General features: G+C 31.5%; 2 protein-coding genes across 17 annotated transcripts; one reads left to right on the forward strand and one right to left on the reverse strand.

Annotated features, from left to right (window-relative positions):
* The first annotated feature begins 2,276 nt into the window (after window positions 1–2,276).
* On the forward strand, window positions 2,277–3,773 carry LOC101214764 (LOB domain-containing protein 29). Its single transcript, XM_004151990.3, has 2 exons — window positions 2,277–2,577; window positions 3,161–3,773. The coding sequence occupies exons 1-2, from the start codon at window positions 2,299–2,301 to the stop codon at window positions 3,611–3,613; spliced, it is 732 nt and encodes a 243-aa protein (XP_004152038.1). The 5' UTR covers window positions 2,277–2,298; the 3' UTR covers window positions 3,614–3,773.
* Window positions 3,774–9,263: 5,490 nt separating this feature from the next.
* On the reverse strand, window positions 9,264–20,300 carry LOC116402939 (callose synthase 5-like). 16 transcript variants are annotated; one of them, XR_004215636.1, is made up of 10 exons: window positions 20,071–20,300; window positions 19,519–19,556; window positions 18,508–18,616; window positions 18,336–18,421; window positions 18,106–18,158; window positions 17,232–17,316; window positions 16,991–17,151; window positions 16,615–16,697; window positions 16,485–16,542; window positions 9,264–9,392 (listed from the first exon to the last, which is right to left on the reverse strand). XR_004215636.1 is itself a non-coding variant. In XM_031883451.1 (6 exons), the coding sequence occupies exons 3-6, from the start codon at window positions 18,129–18,131 to the stop codon at window positions 16,398–16,400; spliced, it is 417 nt and encodes a 138-aa protein (XP_031739311.1). In that variant the 5' UTR covers window positions 18,132–18,158; window positions 18,508–18,616; window positions 20,071–20,297; the 3' UTR covers window positions 16,246–16,397. The 16 variants fall into 16 exon arrangements, 6 of the variants coding, with proteins under 6 accessions (XP_031739314.1, XP_031739313.1, XP_031739311.1 ...); XR_004215635.1 differs by lacking the exon at window positions 9,264–9,392 and adding an exon at window positions 12,013–12,474; XR_004215630.1 differs by lacking the exons at window positions 9,264–9,392; window positions 16,615–16,697 and having other exon boundaries at window positions 16,246–16,542; window positions 20,071–20,298.
* Window positions 20,301–21,474: the final 1,174 nt, after the last annotated feature.

The raw sequence follows: 21,474 nt of genomic DNA on the forward strand, positions 1-21,474 counted from the left end.
CGAAATAATTAAGGTTGATGGATTAATATAAATTTAATATTATATATCGTCTAACAAATGTTTTCATAAAATTGAAATACCGACATTAATTTATGGACATGTACATGTTAAACATTAATCATAATTAGGGTTTGGTTGTAGGGTCAAAAATGCACAGTTGGGGGAAGGTCTACATGTTGGTTAGCAGGGACAAACATAAGAAAGTGACCAAATTAAATTAATTGAAAGTAAAAAAAAACCAAGTTATTATAAATTTAAATTAGATTAGTTAATCATAATTGTGGACTTAGTGGTCGACATGTCGTGCCCTCTCACACTTAAACAATTCAATTTCATTTTTTCTTCTTTTAAACTTTTTTTTGTGAATTAATGTTTCACATAATTTATTAATTAATTATATATCATATGGTTTTTTTAACTGTTGTATTTCAGTGTCACCATTCTTTGTTTTCTTTAGTTTTGGAATATACTTCTCAGCTTTTTTATTCTTTAGAACTTCCATTATCTCAACATGTTTCACCATATAATAATATATATTTATTACAAATTCCCCATCATTTACTCCATATCTTCTACTTAAAAACAACACATTTTCAGTTTATTAGGGACTTTTTTTTTTAATTAGCTTCAATTTGTTTGGTGAATTAATGTTCAAACTCTATGGATTTCTTATTATTCTTAACTTAACCCATCAACATTCACCCTACTACAAATAAAATGCATACTAGATAATGTTTTACATTTTATTATAAGCTTTCTAGTTTGTATGTATAGTAAGTTCTTGAAATTTCAGTTTTATATAGGTTTATAAGTCATTGTATATATATTGACATTATTATTTTAAAAATGAATTGATTTTGATTCACATTTAACAAATTTGGGTGTTTAATAGTTATGAATTTTTTAAAAAAAAAGTAAAGTAAAGGTCAATTAGTACTTAGGCCAATATGCCTAGTAGATACGAGATTGAAGAGTAAATAGTCTATTACAAATAATGATAAAAATTTAGGTTTGTTGTTGATTAATATAATAACTATTTTCTGATGAAAACGTTGGGTTATATTTATTTTCTTATAATTTTCATATTGTTTAGGGTAACATTTGAATTCTTAGTCAAATTTCAAAAGAAAGAAAGTAGTATACAAAACTTGGTTGTACATTCTAAACAATATATTATTATATAACAAATAAATTAAATTTATGGGGTGGTGGAATTAACGTAATGTTTATAAGTTTAAGTTTTAGAAAACAAAAAATGATAAACGCTCAGTATGATCACAATTTGATTTTTTAGTTATATAATATATATATTTTTAAAATAGCAAAATAAAATAAAATATTTACAAGCTATACCAAAATTTTGGATTCTATTCATGATAGTCTTCTATCATTGACTATCTGTGATAAATTATAAAATCTACTATTTTTAAAAATTCCCCTATATATATATACTTAATTTTCTCCTAAAATTTTAATTTAAATAAGAATAGCGTTTAAATTAAGTTTTTTAAAAAAAATTCAAATTATTATCACACATGCCAAATGATTATCAAATAAGATTTTAAAGTTATACCAGGATAAGATTTTCATGAATTAATTAAACATAAAAGTTATAGTTCATATGTACTCACATATATGTAATCATACAAAAACTAATACACTCAATTTCATTAGAACTCTACCGCTTACAAAAAGAACATACTCATCAGATAGACTGCATAACTCTATTAGATAAACATAATTAGTTTAAGTAGGAGGATGTTTGGCCAAATGACCTTTTGGTTTTCAATAATAAAAAACAATAATTTTATACCTTATTAACTCTTCAAATTTACAAAGAATAGTTCAATTTGCTCCAAACGTCGCAGTGAAGAGAAAGGAAGAAAAAGAAGAGGTGGTAGGAGGGTTTTTGTTTTATATTACATTTATACTAAGGATAAATGAATTAATTAAAGAAATCCAATCATAAAAGAAAGCATATTAAAAAAAGGAGTTTAATCTCTAAACAATGACAACAGCTGATATTTTGTCGTATGGAGATCAATATTAAAGAGAACCCATCTCAAAGATGAATAATAATAAAAAGATATATATATATATATATATATATATAATATAATGAGAGACATTTGTTGAGAATATAATATAAAAAATGTTGTCCATTTAGGGAACCGAAACCCATTTATCATAATTTTAAATTCTTTCACTCTTTCTTCCTTCATGTGTTTATAAAGTGCAATAATCATAATATGAATCCCTTAAACTGAAAACTGAGAACCAAAAAGATCAGAAACAACAATGACGGGGTCTGGTTCTCCTTGTGGAGCTTGTAAATTCTTGAGAAGAAAATGTGTAAGAGGATGTGTTTTTGCACCATATTTTTGCCATGAACAAGGTGCTACTCATTTTGCTGCCATTCATAAAGTGTTTGGAGCAAGTAATGTTTCTAAGCTTCTTGCTCGTCTTCCTATTACTGAAAGATGTGAGGCTGCTGTTACTATTTCTTATGAAGCTCAAGCTAGGCTTCAAGATCCTATTTATGGCTGTGTTTCTCATATCTTTGCCCTCCAACAACAGGTTCATTATGTTCATCCATCTTAATTAATCAATTCATTCCCAGCTTCTTTTTCTGTTTTTTCGATCCCTTACTTTCTAATAATGGCTCAATTCAAACCTTTTCACTTCTCGATCAAAAGGGTTATGAATTGATGTTCCTTTTAACTAAATTCGTGTTTCATCACGGATTTGACAAAAGTTTCCTGCTTTCTTAATTGCAATTTCTTTGTAATGGGGTTTTCATTAAAGAATAAAATTATTTATTTGATTTGTAAATTCACTTCTAAAAACAATAATGGGTTTCTTAGATTTTGAAAATAAAGATAACGAAAGAAGGAAAATTCATACACACAAGAGGGACTGTACTGTGTTTATTATAAGGTAAATTTTAAAAGATCAAATGTTTATTAAATATAGGTAAGAAAAAATTTATGTTTTTAATGTTGGTTATTAGTTATTGAAACCCTAATTCAGCTCCATGTTGTTTGTTTATTGAGCTTTTAGGAGGTTTGTTGATTAATGCGTTTATTTTCAGTCATATAATATAATACGATTGAATTTACCACAACTTATTAACTTAAACTTTTGTTATTTGTTTTTTCAGGTTGTGAGTCTTCAGGCACAACTTGCTTCTTTGAAGGAACAAGCAGCGGAAAGCATTATGAACGCGTCCAGTAACGTGGGCGGGGTGAACGAGAAGGTCAATAGTAGAAAGGTTCCTTCTCACCCCCAAGATCTCCATAGTTGGTTTCAATCGGAGCAACCAAATGTAACACTTGAGTTCAATCCAAATCCAACTCCGAATAATAATTGTGCATCAAACGCTAATTATTATGATGAGAATTATCGCATTATGGTGAATTCACAATCCAATGGGAACTATGAGAACCATCACATTGCAAAAATGGAGGAAAGTGGATCATACGGAAGCTTTGAAGAAACCTCAGGCTATTCAATGTATACTCTCGATCAATTGCATTCAAATGTTCAACAATGGAGCTTCAGTGATACGGTTGATGATTTACAATCAGTTGCTTTTGGCAATAGACATTGGTGAAAGAGAGGGAAAAAAAACAAGAGTTGCAACTGAAATTCATATTTTGGAAATTATTAATGGAAGTTCCTCTCTATTTCTTTTGTACTCAACAAAAATCATCAATTTTGGAATGACATTTTCAATGGAATCGAACCATGGACTCATATACTTATGTTTCTAATTGACTTGAAATGCCCAGTTTATAAAATGGAAACATGTGATGCAATTTCATTGACTTGGAAATTTTTTTTAAAAAAAGTTTTATTACTGTCAATTTCATTTACAAAATCAGGTTTTTCTACTAGATAAGGTGATTTTTTCCCCATTATTATGAAGTAAAATGTACAGTAATTTTGAGGGTTTTGAAGGGATTGGGTAAGGATTGAAAAGCAGAATTAATTCTATTTAAGGAAAAAAGAACATCAAATTATAGGGCCATAGGTGTACTTGAACATTATTATTAATTTTCTATGACACACTTGAATAACGTTAACTAGCCAGCTACTATTACTAATGTAGATCCCAAGAAAAGTTTCTAAAATTCTCTTTTAACCCTTTTTTTTTTTTTTTTTTCATTTTTAATGTGTATATAGAGAGAGATTTAATCCTCTCACCCTAAAAAAAAGTGTATATTAGAGAGACTTAATTCTCTCACCGTGACAAACTCTAATTTCTTCTTTTTGAAGGGAAATGTTTGTCAAAAAGTTGTAGAATTGAAAAAAGAATTCATATATACACTATACATGTGTGTAAGAGTTGATTAAATAAAAATTTTTGGATAATTAAAATTTGATAGTATTATTTGTAAAATTAGGTAGACTTGCAAAATTGAAGTGAAAGTTTGGGACATCTATTTTAACTGATTTGTTTATTTATTTATTTATGCAGTGAGGATGTTGTTTGGGTAAGTATAATTAATTTACTTTTCATTGCTCATTTTGTAAGCATAAAAGCTCTATTTTTTTAAGCTCTTGGCTTTTGCCTCTGTAGTAGTTGTTGTTGATGCATGAATAATGGTTATGGGGCTGAGAATATATAGAAAGTAGTAGTTTGTGTTGTTGTGGTGGATCAAGCTAAGTATATAGTACTTGCAATATATAAGATATGTCACATATGTCATGTCATCTCTTTAACGAGGGACAAATATCTATATTATATATATTTTATACACTTTTTTCATCTGAAGTAGATGAGTGGGATCAGCTTATTCTTTTCAATCAGGTGGCAGCTGACGCTGTGGTAGGGTGGGGATGGTTACCATTTCGAGAGATGGGTTGAAGCTACGATGTTAGACTCGATGTTTAAGAGTTTTTGTAGGCCATTTTTGGAGAATTGAGCTTGTTTTTGGGCCAAGCCGAAACACTCATGGGCCTAGTTTCTTAGAGCTACATGCTGGCCTGCACCTACCTCTTTTCTCTTTTCTCTTTCTTCCCTCTATTACACGTGGAGGAATGACAAATTAGGAGATAGTGTTTGCAAATATAGCCAAAACTCGGTAGAATATGATTTTTAGCAAATAGAGGATGCATGCATTTATGAAATTCTGTTAATTTCAATTATGCTCGTGATCCTACGATAGTTTGTAGGTTCAAAGTATAGTGTATTTTAGTGGATCCATCATGGGCAAAGTCGTCATATTTGTGAAACGCAGTGTATTTTATAAACATTGCGATTTTGATAAATACTAACTAAATATGATATTTTGTTGTTGGATGAAATTGCGTCAAATTTCTCTTATATTAATGGAATATATTAGAGGTGTAAATAGGTTGGGTTGAGAGACATTCTCAACCCAACCCATTTTTTTGGGTTGGTTGGGTTGCCAACCTAAATAGCCCAAATTAATTTTCCAACCAAACCCGTAAAATATGGGTTGGGTTATCGGATTGTATTCTTTTTTTCGTTTCTAAATTTTAATCTTTGTAAATGAAAATCATCAAACATAAATCAATATGTTTCGCATCAAGTTAAGCAAAAAAAAAAAAGAAAAAATAAATAAATAAATAACTCTTCAAACTCATAAGATTATTTAAACTTTATTAAATAAATAAATAATATAATATATATATATATTTGTATATGTATATTATATTAATTGAGGTTGGGTTGGGTTGGGTTGATTCAAAATTTTCAACCCTCCAACCCGAGACCCAACCCAACTCAACTTACATTTTAAACTAACCCAACCCAACCCATCTAGGTTGTCGGGTTACTAGAATTATTCTTACACTTCTAGAATATATTTCCACAAAATTCTCTCGGTTAGTTATCTCATTATATCATAAATCGTTTATTAACATTTCAGAATTACATAGTTAATAATACATAATATATATTTTTAATAAGATTTTAGAACTATATAACTAAAGTAGTACGTAATGTTTATTTTTAAATAAAGGGCAAATGTGATTTTCTTAAATATGTAGTTCTAATAAGTGTTGAAAATATGGTTAGTTATATTTTTTCTTTTTATTATTTTAAAGTGTATCTTTATATGTTTATTTTCTACACAGAAAAGAACAGAACAAGTGTTAAGAACAAAAAAAAATTTCTATGCTGAAGGTGTTGTAAAATAATAATGGCCTTGAGAAGTTACATGGGAGAATGAATAGAAAATAAAAATTAAGTACCCTCAAATCTTCTCCTAAACTACTTAATTTAAAGGAGAAAATTCCAATAAGGAGGTAGTAGTTGCAAGATCCTAATTGCGTTCTTAACTACGCGTTAAAACTACATGCAACAAGAATGGATATGCCATGAGACTGTGTGCAATTGAAGCTAGCGATTGGAAAATTTGCAAAATAATTTACCTACTGTGTTATGCGTTGAACTAATGGATATACCATGAGACTACGTGCAATGGAAGCTAGCTATTGGTTAGGAAACACAAAGGTGTTATGTGTTGAACTAGTATGCAATATAAGCTTCCTTCACTTAGAAGTAGTTGACATCATCCTTGTATAAGAAGGTTGGTAAACTGATTTAACCTTACCGTCCAATTACATTCAGGATAAGAAAGTGGTAGTAACACATGACATTTTGTTATTAGCATAGTTTCACTGTCGGGCATAAGGTAATCATTCCAACATGGTAAACTTCATCGAAGAAGTCTATAAATAGGAGTCTGTATATTTTTGGAGCTAATTTTATCTTGTGTTTACTTAAGAAAGAAAGGAAGGAGTTTCAAAGATTTTTAAAGATCTATTACAAGCTCAAATTTGGCAAGGAATTGCAAGAAGGTGCATGAGACCTTTGACTAAGGATCTTACGCAAGGAAGTAAAGTGATAGTGAGTGATTTCTTCTTAAAAATGCTTTCAAATTAAAAGTATTTCCATTATATTTTATATCATTCTATTGAGATAAAGGGTTAAGAGCGCTTGGCAGTTGAAAATTTTACAAAACCATTTGAAACACAAATTAATTGAGAACTAAAAAAATACCAGTGTATTGAAAAAATATTTACAGATACAAATTTCTAAAACCTAAAGGCGAAACATGCTTTCTGTAAATTATACAGAGAATTATAGAGAAAGAAGACTTACGTCGTTGACGATTTTGAATATGCCAAATACCAAACTTGGGGCACCACCACTCGGAGACCCTTCTTATTCTCTGGGATGAAATTGGTTTGTGGGAACCAATTGGAATGAATTTTTTTTAGAGAATCTCTAAAAGAATTCATAAAGAGGCAAAGACTCATATTGAAAAAACATGTGTTCTGTGCGTACATATAGCCCTCTTACCCAAGAAGTTGGAGAAAATCATGAGATCCTATTAATTTAAAAAATATTAAATACCAATTAATTAATTAAATCTTATTTCATTTAGATCATATCTAATGAATATCTATCACATATCTTATAGTTTTAATTTAATTAAATAAAATTAAACCAAACTATTAATTAATTCTCCAATTAATTAATTGCTAAATTAAATATCTTATATTTAATTAATTCAAATTTGAATCATATTTAAAAATAAATTTCTCTCATAACCTATAGTTTTAATATGAATCCAACTCATATTAAATTAATATTTGAACTCGTTCAAATATTTTATCTCCTCTAAATTAATTTTGAATCATATTCAAAATTAAAGTAATTCAAAATTAAATTTATGTAAATAAATTTTAATTAAATTATAAACTTTATATGTACTTTTGCAAAATAGCAAAAAAACTTATGACAATAGAGGCCATGTCACAACAATTTCTAAATTTGCAAAAATAGAAAATTTAAAAGTGATGACTCTCTAATAGCCCGTCGATTATCGTCTGATAGTCGTCTGATATCACTAATTTTTTCATATTTGCAATATGCAAAAAATTGGTGTCATGAGCTGTTTTTTTCTAAATGTTTTTGTCATTTAATGTATTTTTCAAACTTTATATTATAATGTATCATCATACATTATACTAATTCCCAAAGGAAATTTGAACATTTCAAATTACAACTAATATAAATAAATCTCATTACCCTTGACAAGCTAAGAAAGGGACCTAATGAACCTACAAATCAGAAACTATAACGACATGAGATTAATTGGCTAAACTCATAAACCAAATTAATCAATGTCCATTAACTGTGTGTACACTCCACTAAAGACTCACAATTGAACTCTTCTCAGTATAGATATTTTATGTGTTTATGGGTATAGACCAATAACAGTAAGTTAGTCATTCACGAGTGTTTGTAACACTAGCTAAGTCAAATTAGTGTTTTACTCTTGGGTTACTTCTAGTCCTTAAATATGAGTGCTCCTCTAATGAATAACATGTTTATGGTCTAACCAATAAACTGAAACCCCTCTCGTGCCATAGGAGAGGGTAAGACCCATTGTTTAAGTCTCGAAAACACTATTTGAGGGAACACTCATCTATTTACCCTAAAGTATGGAAGAAATGAATTTCATCTTGTGTGATTATGTTTTCAACTTCCCACTCAGTTGTCCCTAAAATGATAAGCATATCGAGTCTGCAATCAGGCCACTCTCACCAATACAAATCAAAGAATAACCCCTCACACTTGGGAGTTTATAATACACTCAGGATTAACACTGAGTTACTTAGATCATTCTAATGAAATAAAAACCCTATTAGTTAACGAAGTTACATCTAGTGGTTACTATTTCCTGGTCCGGTCTTATGAAAACTCACTACATAAAATACCCTCACTTGCATATCACCTATACAGCCACATCAAATACAAAGTGAGTCATATCCATAGTATTACAAGGATAAGGTACTCAATCTTATCCATATACTATAGATCCTTTAAAAGCTAATCTCAAACATTGACCCCTGTATGTGTCTGTGTCTACGTACTGTCCATGACTCATCAAACATCTTAGGATTCTAGTTTATTGGATTTAGGTTATTAAGACAAAGCTAATAATAAAATCAATAGCGCTTATTGAAATAATAATTTATAACATTTTATTAATAAATAACAGGCAATGAATTATATTTAGTATCTACGAGTTTTAGGACATAAAACCCAACACGAGATTCTTGAATTTTATGATTTCTCTTATGATTTCAAATTCTTAAAATGTGTTTGAGTTATAAATAAATTGAAAATGAACTAAATGTGTTGATGAGATGGTCTTTGGTACCTTATGTGATGAGATGCCTTATCTTTGTTGTATGATCTAGAATAGGATGTCTCATACTTGCTATATGATCTGGTACGGGATACCCTTTGCTTGTTGTGTGATTTGGCATTGGAAGACGCATTGTACGTGATGAAATTGTGGTAATTAAATTGTTGTTGCGTTTAAATCATTTTGCACAGCCGTAACCTAGCAAAAGAGTGTGATATACGCTTGAGTTGAAGAAAGGGTACAAAAATGTAATTAAACATGCATAATAATTCTGCTAGACGATCTATATGATACATTATGTGAGATACATTCTTTTGTGATATATACTGCTATGAATGATTTGAAAAGGGATTTCCACATGATTTCTAAATGTTTGATTAATGAGATTTGGACTGTGTAAATTGCTTAACATATGGATATGATTTGATTTGAACTGACTTTTCTATTATTAATTAAAATGCATAACTAATTATATTATACGGTTTGGCAAAATGAATTGCAACGCGTTATGGCAAAAATTGACTTAATAAATGTGTTGGTAAAAGACTCCACTCTCTAGATGTTCTTGTCTAATCTTTCAAATGTTTTGTTCTCTCCCCCCCCCCCCCCCCTCCCCCCCCCCAGATAGTGAAGAACATCCAGCTTTTGACTTGCCGTCTTAATCACCTAACGTGTCATACATCAATCGCATCATCCTGGTAGTGGCCATTGTCGCTTCGCATAGTGATAAGTTGCAGAAATACAAGTTATTGTGGAGTCAAATACAATATAAAAGACCAAAACACATAGCTTTTATTGCAAATTTATAAAGATAAGAGAATGTAAATTACGTAAGTCATCACGCCTGATTAACTATGCTTTTAAGTGTTTTTATATGCAGAATGGCGAAAAGAAGAAATGAAGCGAATCATAGAAGAACATGTTCAAAAGCTTAGAGATAAGAAGTTGTCTGGCAATTCACATCGTGAGGTGTTCTAACAACAACTCAGAACGTGTGGTGATTCGCTAGAAGACAAAAGTAGTAGTTGGAGTTGATGTGATGTTAAATGACTACTTTGTGCTTTAACAATTGTAGAGAATAAGGACGGTTGTGCTCAATAAGCATAACTAATTTTGCACCAAAATATGCCCATAAATACCTCAAACATCACCTTGTACAAAGAATAGAAGGGGCCTCTCTTCGAGAATCTGAAGAAGGAAAGTTTTAGAATCCTTCCTCATCTGTAGAAGTTCCTCTTCCTTCACCCCTTCTCTAGTTAACTTCTGAATGATAGCTTAGAGAGAGATTAGAGAGAGAAGCTCACAAACCATTTCCCCTAACTTATAAAAGAGCCAAGGAATGCACATCAATGCATTTTGCGGCTTAACACCTTTTTTTAGTTTTCGTTTTTCAATCTTTTAATGTATTGTTTGATTGTTATTATTCTCAAGGTTGAGAGGCCTACACCAATACAATGCATATTTATTCGCTGTCATTATCTCATCTATTTAATATTCATCTTGTTGAAGTGTTATAAGTAGTTTAAATTTGTGTTACGTGCTTGATAAGAGTTCTTTAATTAAAAGACTCATCGTGTTTAGCTTGAGCTTAATCCCAATGTCTGATTCACTTTGAGAGAAGGAATCAAGCACTGGTCGTCAACTACTCGAGAGAATAAGTAGCAAATGTGAAATCCCAATATTTCTAAGACTTTAGAACTTATTAAGATGTGGATAACATAAGAGAAAATTTAATCATGAAAGGAAAAGCTGAGAAAATTGGCTAAGTTTCCAAAGGAAGAGGGAACTAGGCGTTTAGAGGTTAGGTGGGCAGCCAAAAGGACACTAAATAACCTCTTAATGACATTCATTGGGTGGTAGATGAGGGTTGAAAACCTCTAAAGCTAGGTATTTGGTTCACATGCTATGCAACGAAATCATGAAAATAACCTCTAAGACAAATCTAGGTGTTTGATGTGACTTGGCAACTATGGACTTGTTAAGTGAAAAAAGTTATTTAGAGATTAACGCATAGGCATAAGTGTGATAACTAGGCAAGAAAGACTAAACTTATGTGCTTGGTGAGATAATTTTAGAGGTTAGTGAGCATGAGATAGGCAGCAAGACTACGCGTGGAAAAGCTTAGTTGCAAGAAGGCTTGTAGTTATATATAGGATAACATGGTTGCCATATTCTAGGTGAAAAAGCACTATGAGGTTAGCAAACACGTGTTGATTGGACAAGAAAGTTTAGAGAGGTTAGTTGGTGTCTTGACAAGGTTAGGTGTTTTGGATAAGCTACGTGTCAAACTTATGGAAATCGGTTAAAAGTTCATCCAAGTGTCTTAAGCTAATCACATGCATTTTTACGACCAAGGTGGAGATGGATTAGAAGTAGGAGGTGACTTAAAGAGGTTAAAAGATGGATTAAACAAGTAGGAGATGTTAATCCATTTGCATACAAAGTTTTTTTTAAAGGTAATTTTACTATGCAATAAGGAGGACCTCACAACCTTGCATGCAAAGTTTCTATAAATAGGAAATTTTAAACATAAGTTTCTCACAATCCACTGGTGCCATTTACCTTAAATCACTCTTAAAAGTTCAAAAATTGTATCTAGATTTTAGTGTGCAGAAACTTGTTTCGATTGGATACATCTAACTGTATGAAACTAGACCAACAATCTTAGACTCGTATGGTAGGTGAACTGGAAGGTGTACCATTACACTGAAAAAAGCCAGACAAAATATTCTTTTTAGTTTGCACGATATATATATTTATTATATCTACCTGCAATTTGTCCAAATCACTTACTCTTATTGTCCTAGCACATAAATCATGAAAAAAAAATTACACAGTTTAGTAACAGTTGTGTACACATTTCTCGGTAAGAATGGATGAACATTGATTGGTAGAAGTCGGTGTAACAGAACATGACAGTCATGCATTTTGAGACCTGATATTTTCTCCTCATTTGCATTCATACATCGTGAAATATTAGAAACGAATCCACTGAAGATGCCTTACGCTCTACTTTTTCATCATGTAGCCTACTTCTACGCAAAACATGGTTATCTAGAAGATAGCGACAATGTCCCACGATAGTCTTTTGGCTTGACGAAACGCAAAAATCAATTGCACTGGACAGAGAAGAGACGACAATGAAGTGAACCGACAGAGCTACGTTGAACACCAACGAATGATGACTCGAAAAGAGGACAAAACTGAGAGGATAGCAGAGGTAGAACTAGGGTTTGAGTGTACATAAGACGATGAATAGTGTTGCACGCCTCCCGATATCCTATTTAAAGTAATAATAATAATAAAAATTAGTATTATTTCTACTTTCCCTTTTCTATTCATTTTCCAAAATAATAAATCAAATATTTTCTCTTCATTTAATTCCCTATCAAATCCAACTTTCTCTTTTTCTCCGAATAATAAAATACTCCTTAAATAATTATATTATCACAATATAATTAATTTCATTTCAAAAATCTATTTTATTCTTAGTTCATTCAAATCCACCACCAATTTAATCAATCTAAAATCAAAACTTTAAAAACACACAAAATTCCAAATCTTCAAATTAATTAAATATTCTTCCAATAAATATTTAATTAATCTTAATTTCCACAAAAACAATAATTCTTCATCTCAAATAACTTCCCAATAATTCCAACATAATTAAATTAAACTAAGATAATTAAGTCCTAAATTATCCTAATTTGTTGGGTGTTACAATAACCACTTTATTGAATATAATATAATTTAAACTACAAACTACTAGTTTTAGGACATAAATTCCAACATTTTCTTCATTTTTTTTCTTATTTTAGTTTTTCACCAAACTTTATTGTCGTAATCGTTTTTGATTTTATAAAATTAATTATTTTATCAATCGTCATGAGCTAAATCTCTCTAGAGGTTCAATAGTGTGGATGCCCTAAGGACTTTATGGCATAGTTGTGCGTTGTACACCACATTATTTGAGTTTGCATTCTCTTTGATGATTTTTTTTTTAATGTTGATAACGCTAAGTTAAACTGGCACTTAGGTTAGCATTCTAGTGGAACTCTAGTGCTGAAAAGGTTAAAGTGTAAACAGAGGTCACGAAGGTATACAAGACTAAACACTTGAGAATAGAACGATCAAATCACCTTAGAGGTAAGGGATACCGTAGGGTAAAGAAACTACTATATATTCAATCTAAGTTCAACTGACGATGGGAACATAAGAAATAGTTACGTTCTTAGCACTCTTGAAGGAACTTGCTACAAGAACCGAATAGGTGTAATTTTTGTACATGTATAACTCACTATTTTGATTTTTTTGGCAGCGCCAAAAGGTTGAAGCATTGTTAGCTCCTATCCAATCTCTATTGTTTACTATTTTCAATTTATTACTCTCCAATTTCACAATGTTTTTTCTTTTGATTACTATTAGGTCTCATTTAGTTTATGGGTTTAAGTAAAATATTACTTCTTTGACAATGTATACTTTCATTAAGTCCTAGCTCACCTTTATTTTTGTTTGTATTATTTGGTCTGTGAAACTCCAAAATTTCTTAAACCTTTGGAAGTTATTAGGAGCAAGGGAAAATGGAATTTAGAGGAAAAGAAATTTAAACTATTTGGAAAGATCAAAAGTTAGGGTATAGGTTTAAGAGAAATAGAAAAGACATATTAGGCGTTTGGAGGTTGTGTGGGTGGAAAAGGGGACCAGATAACCTCTAAAAAAGGTTAATTGGGCGGCGAGATAAGGCTTGAAAACCTCTAAGCATAGGTGTTTGGGACATAGGCTAGGCGGTAAAGCCATTGAAAATAACCTCCAAAAAAGTATCATTGGACAAGGAGGGTTATCTATGAGAGATTAGCCACGCAAGGAAGGTTGGTCACGCGATGAAGGTTTTTCTACACGAGAAAGGGCATGCGAGGGAGGCTTGCGAAAACAATGTTTAAGAGGTTAGCATGGGGGTTTGAGGCTAGACGTTTGAACTTTGGCGTTTTAGCTAGGCATCCAAGACTTGGCGAGATGGACAGAGAGGTTAGCATGCAATTAGCTAGGCGACCAAGGCTAGGCGTTGAGAGGTTATGTGGCCAAGACTATACGAGAAGACTATGAGGGTTAGCCATGTGAGTAGGACAACAACATGACATTATTAGGACATTCGATTTAAGGTTTATCTAGGTATGCTAATCATGTTAACATATATTTTTGTGACCAAGGAGGACGTGGGGGAGTTGATGAGGTGTAATCACAAGCTTAAGATGTGAATCTAATCAAGACTAAGTGTCAACTTAATTTCATGCAATGACTTTTATAAATAGGTGTCTTCAACAAAGAAGTTCTCACAACTTACTCGAGAAAAATTACTTAAATTGATCTTAAAAGTTCAAAAATTGAGTCTAGTTTGTGAGAGAGGGCTGTTGTTCAATTTAGATTCAAGGAAGTAGGCATTTGGATCAACATTAGGCGTGAAGGTTATTTTCTAGAAGAATCTGAGCAAGGTACCCTCTTAGAAGGCTACAGGACTCATTTCTTGAAAAACAATTTCACAAATTAGAGATAAGAACATTAAGATAATTTAGAGAAATATTGTACAAGGAAGTTTTATCAAAAGAGTTATGGATTTTAGGTTATGATTTTTCAAAGTTAGGTCATGATTCTGGACGAAAAACAGTATTATGGGTAGTGGTCGAGAGACTTACATGTGTGGGTGAGATGGACGTGGTATTTTGTTTAGAGGTTATTTTGGTTAGTTTGCATGTATATGACAAGGCCATATCACAACCAAGCGGCAAAGCATGCGCTCAGCCTGTATGCATGACCTTGCATTAGAGGTTAACGCGCACGGTGTATAGGGAGCACAATGCACGAAAGTCACATGATGGACACGCTAAATAGGCGACAAGGACACATGCAGCACCCCTCATTGCGAGGTTAGCATGCAGCCAACCCCATCAACAATGTCATTGGACATCATTGGGCTATTTTTTAGTTATTGTGATATTTTTGAAAATTTAAGGGAAGTTTTGGATATTTTCATGTTAAAGAACTTAATTCCATAAATTATAAATTTTTCAGATCAAGGAAGCTTGAAAGGAATCTCACAACCAAGGCTCTATATTCAAGTGTTATGAGTAACACCATGATTTTTAAAGTATATATTAAGCATGTTTCCAAGCTCCAGAAGCAATAGCTTGTGTGTAACAAATTGTTTTAAATGTTATTTGTTAAACATTATTCTATGTTACCCAGGCAATGGCTTGTGAAAGGATTTATAACTCATGATTTCAAGTTATCATTTCAAGCTATGCTTTATGTTAAATGTTTAGAAATTAATTTTCAAATAATTTCATATGTGAATAATTTCAGGATCAAAGTTCAAGGAAAATATTTCAAATATTTTCAAATTTTCTTTCCATGCCCGAAAATTTCATGAAACCTATTGTATACTTGTGATTAACTTCATTCTGATGGTAGGGTTGACGAACCTATAGATTATAGGTCATCAGGAAAGGGTATATTTTTTTATGCCTTAAATGAGGGGGATAGTTTCTCATCGATTGTCCCGTCTTTGGACGAAGAGATAAGTACTGCTCGTGGCTATGGAACATTGTCTTCGAAAAGCTATGCAAATGTTTCAAGTTTCATGTTTAGAAATGACTGTTTATTGATAAATGTATTTAAGCTTCGGTTTTATACCAAAACTGTTTGTGAAAACTTATTTTCTAAAATCATTGCTCACTAAGTTTTTCGACTTACTCTTTTAAAATGTTTTTTTCACTTTCTAGGTACATATTGTGAATCTCTGCATGTTGACACTAGTAGAAAAGTGGTCTACGACGACAGTTATTTACTGTCGTAAACAAAATTCGCAACAGTTATTTTCAGTCATAGAAGCAGGAGTCGTGGAAAGTCCTTCGATGATAGTTTTTAAAAACTGTCGCAATAAGTTATTTTATGACATGAAATAAATGTCGTTAATCAGAATTCAATGACGTCAAATAACTGTCATATTTTATTTTATGAAAACAAATAACTATCATCATTTGTGTATTAACGATGGTTAAATAAATGTCGCAAATTCATTTATTGTGAATACTATGACATAAAATCCATGACAATTTACACAAGTAGCAATTTAGCAATAGCAATAAGTACAGACATAACACCCATGGCAATTTACACAAGTAGCAATAGCCAACCAGTACAAGCATACTATCCATGATAAAAAAGAAAGGTATCTATTACTCTTAATCCTATAATATGAACGACATTAACTAAGAAGGGGCCATTGACATGTACCTGATGTTCTAATTCCATGGAGATCGAAGTCCCGAATGAGCTTCCATAAGTTAACATCCTACAATACAATACATTTTAGTCAAATCATATAGCAACTCATTAAACATATAAAGAAGGACTTCCAACTGACATTTGGAAAAGAGTTGGGTTGATCAACTTTTGTGGCATGGGGAGCAATGTTAACTTGAGCAAATTGTTTAACACTTTCTTTAACTGCAATCAATTAATCAAGAATTTTGATATATTGACATTATAAATGAAACTACATACAAATCATTGTTGTAATAAACTAATTTGAACCATTTACTATCATTTAAATAAAGCGAGAGAGAAAAGAGGAAGCCTTAAAAGCAAGATTCTTAATATATCCTCATAAAAAAAAAAAAAAACTTGTTCAAGTGTCAAAGTCGACAAAAAAAAAAAAAAAAAACTGCAACTGACAAAAACGAAAGAACTATGATTATTTGATGATGTTTGGTTCAATAAGTAGGAATGTAGCTTGGAACCTTTTCTCATTTTCTCCAACTGCCAAAACATTCAGGACATTTTTTAAAGATTCACAACACTCTATCACTTCACATTTCATGTACTCATCTGCATAAATGTGCTTCCATAGGTCAGAATCTCTGGATCGAAATTCAACAGCCATATCCAATGCTATTGGAATCTGTAGCAGTAGAAAAATTGTTAACAATTGCTATAAGTATGCCTAAAAATTAAAAGAAAACATAAAGGGGCTATATTGACCTTGCTGGCTAGTAAAAAGGGAGGCATTTGGATTATTTTTAGGCTGGGATATGAGGAATAAGGAACTAGCAAGAGATCCATCTCCCTGTTTCATTTGAAAATTTAGTTTAGTTTTAAAGTTATAATTGGAAGGATGCTTGGAATGAAGAATTATAATTTTTAGGCAAGAGTTCTAATAAACTCTATGGGTGTGTCTCCTAATCCTCTGTTTCTAACTTTATTGTCTTCCCCAAGAGATTTGACAAGATACTTTTATCTGATATTGAAGAAATTTCACCAATTGTGGGCTGCAAATAGTTCAAATAGAACTAGTATTGGAATATATAGAATATACAAAATACCCTAGCCCCAAAAGAACTCGAAGACATAGAAGAAGCAAAAGTCATTAAAAGAAATGGATGAAGTGCAAACATACACAAGACAACTAGCAGTAACTACCACAATATGCTTATGAACCAACAACTGAAGTAACCTAACTAATAACAAAGTCAACCTATCACAAAAGCACAAGTTTTCATTTTTCAACCAATAGAGGCATGCCTGCAAATAACCATCATCTTTTGTAGACTTTAGAAAGATGTCTGACAAAGCAGACAATAACTTAGAAGAAGATGACTTAAGTATAGTCCGGAAATATGAGACTACATTTTTCAACTAAAAGGCTAATTCCTTAGACATCATGTAAATCAAGTCCCTTTGGATTGCATAAACATGGCACCAACTCCATTGCTGAATGAATAAAGCATAAACTACCTTAATAAAGCATAAATTTATCCAAATGCAATATCGTGAATTAATTGCAACATCTTTAGTGAACATAAAGGGGCTATATTGACTTTGGAAAGACAAATTGAATGAATAAATCATAAACTACCTTAATAAATTCATCAGATGTAACATATCCTATCGCTTCTTCAAGACTCATCTCTGCATTTAAGTTTAGAATTAGATGTTAGTGTGAGTAATCATACTTAGGAAAAGATAATAAAGCTTTTCAGCCTACTCGTGTTCTGACGTTCTAGAACTGAATTCTACATCTTGGATACTGGATTCACAATAACACTAAAATATATAAAATTGGAACTCAATGTAGAAATAACATACAAGTCGAGGTGGAGATAGCTTCATGTTTTCATCTTTGCAAGTAGAACGGATATTGGTAAGTTTTCTTTAGTTCTTACAAGATTAACCTAGAAAAAAGAAAATTGCTTACCATGTAAATCAAGTAGAAATTACAACTACGATCCAAAGTCTAAACATAAAGTTCTCAACTTACATCTAGATCTGATTCCCTAGAATGTTCTCCAATAATCATTTCATCATAAGTCTGGAACATAAATTATCAGGAAAACGGAGCAGAACATTTTCGAGGACCCATATATTATCTACAATGAAAAGATAGTGGATCCTCAGTCTAATGGAGACAACAAAATATACATTTAGACCAACTCATAGCATAAAAGATAATAGGTCTATGAATCAAATGATTTCAGGGTATAAAAAATAGCTCATAAACAAACGTATATATAATTGAACATCCACGCTTCCTGCCTATGAAAACAGGGAAACAATTAATTCACGAGATTGAACATTTTGAGCAACTTCTATCCAAAATGAGGAAAGAGGGGTGGAAAGTGTACACTAAAAAACCATTATGCACCATATAGATGAATTGACATGACTTAGCTACAAATACTTGTACAAACTGCAAAATGACAGCAACTAGCACAATAAAAACAAATCAAACAATTTTCTAATGGTGATTTGCCAATTGCCAAACTACACTTCATTACAACAAGTCTAATATACTAAGTTAAAAATAGGCTTCAGTGTGTGTAACAATCAAATCATAGAACACACTCGCACAATGCAAAAGAAAAAGAAAAAAACTTTTAAAGCTTCCGACACATATCGTCAAACACCTTACAAGCACAAACTAATATCATATTTTCTCATAATCTCACAAAAAAAATCTTGTTTAAGTTTCAAGATAGAATTGATTGATGATGTTCTTTTTTAGAAGATTTTAAGAAATAAATAAGAGAATACTTCAACTTTTCTGCATGATTCCAAAATCCTATCAATCAAGAAATCTTGTTGTAATCCCAACAAGGAAAACTTATGTTCTTCCTCCGTCCACAGTACAACAAGATAAAACCTAACGAAAATCCTAAATGTATTAAGTGAAAATCCCCACAAATTATCAGTCATTTACACAACTACTCTAAATCATATCTTAAAATCACTAGGTAAGCACCAATTCAAAGAAAAATGGAGAAAACCAAACCTTGCAAGCATGTAGACGTTTTTGTTAAATATTGAATCCTGAAAAAACCATTCTCAACACACTAAGAAACATTCATAGAAACATAAGATGTGACAATCAAGACCAAGGGCAGAGTTGGAGTTCATAAAAATTTAATAGTTTTTTTTTTTTAGGAATTTCATCAAACACATGGTGGGTAAATTCAAAGTTGTTAAGGCCATAAGAACATCCCAATAGCAAATGCTCTTTTCCCTTAAGGGTACCATCAAAACAGAGTCCATATTGTTTTAGAAGCAAATTCAACTTACCTTCCTCCATTTTCTCATAATCCCTCTTCGTGTACTTAGGATAATGAAGCGACATTTGAACACCCACTTTCAAAATTCAAACTTCCACCATGAAAAAAAAAAAAACTCGCCCCTCCTTCACTTTTCTTCTTCTGACTTGGGTAAGAAGAAGAGGGGTAGTTGAAACTCATGTATAAAGACATTGGATTGTTGGAATGTTTATGAAAGGGAAATACACAATATTCACAAAGAGAGAAAGACAAAGAGAGAAGGAATAGAAGCTTACCGGCAGAGGAGGTGACAGTGGGCACGAATGGCAGCGCCGGAGAAGACGAAAACGATGGACACATCGAAGCGAATAGATGGCCACGCCAGAGTGAACAGACGGCCAGGAGTAGGGGCGAATGGTGACGAGGCCGGAAGATGGTCGGATTGGAGATGGAAAACGATCAGATTGGAGATGGAGATTTCGCGGAAGAATTGGGGAAAATAATAAGGGTTTATGATTTGGGGAAATATTTTCTAAATTTCTAATCTTTATTTATTATTTTTTAATAAAAAAATATTATTTTATGTTTTTTTCTATGACATCAAATAACTGTCGCAGAATGTATTATCCGAAAAATTTCGTCTTTTCCCTCCAAAAATGCGAAATTTTACATTTTGTGATAGTTCTTTTTTCTCTTTCTCATTTTCTGATATACATAACTGTCATAGTAGACAGTTTTTCTTCTAGTGTGAACTTACTATTATCAATCCAACTTAGTTTTGAACATAAAAGGAATTGTTTTACTTAAAGCATTACTATATTTACTCAAGAATTCGTATCTTCATGTTTAATATTTTTTTACTTGGTACTCATAAAAATGAAATTTAAAATGGACTATTCTATGTTTTAAAAGTATTTCAAAGTTTAAACACTTTTGTTGTTAAAATGTTTTATCCTTATGATATAAAGTTTTATGCTATTTTAAATGTTTTATGTTTTCAAGCTAAGGTTAGTTGGAGTCGTTGTTTCAGAGGTGAACGGCTTCAACTGGCATCACTTCACGTCTCGGGCCGAGCAAGCAAGTGTTTGGGATATGGTGTGACATGGTCTATTGGTCTTCAAGAAAGGAGAAACTATTCTCGAGTTGACAAGGAACAAAAGCTAGTAAATTTGTACTTCCTATATCAACAATGAGAAAAAATATGTTCTCTACCAAAATATGTTTATGTAATATCTTGCTCGACACTTAAAAGACATGTTATAAAACATGTTGCTCAAATTCTGCTTGTTATAGAATCGGTCAACCATACTACAGTAATAATTAGCCACATGATTGTTACAAATCAGTCACATTTCTAAATAATCAAGGGCACTTGTGAAATTCAAGGTACACTAAAAGAGACTCTCTAAGTTCTTTATTTTATTGCTCTCTAGAATCATCATTGACTTAAATAATCAAAATGTTAGTAGCTAAGCATCACAATGATGCTAGATCTTTATTTTGTTACAAACCAATATATCATTGGTTTGTCTTCTCAATACTACCACCTTCAATACCATATTATTAGTATCAACATATCTAGTACTTGACCTTAAGAGTAGTACATCGAATGTTTTATATTATATGTACAAGGTCAAATGATTGATTGATAAAAGATACGTGTGAATTATATATAAATCAATATGTGTAACTGAACGAAG

This window comes from Cucumis sativus, chromosome 3 (assembly GCF_000004075.3).
Source record: "Cucumis sativus cultivar 9930 chromosome 3, Cucumber_9930_V3, whole genome shotgun sequence".
NCBI classification, from domain to species: Eukaryota; Viridiplantae; Streptophyta; class Magnoliopsida; order Cucurbitales; family Cucurbitaceae; genus Cucumis; species Cucumis sativus.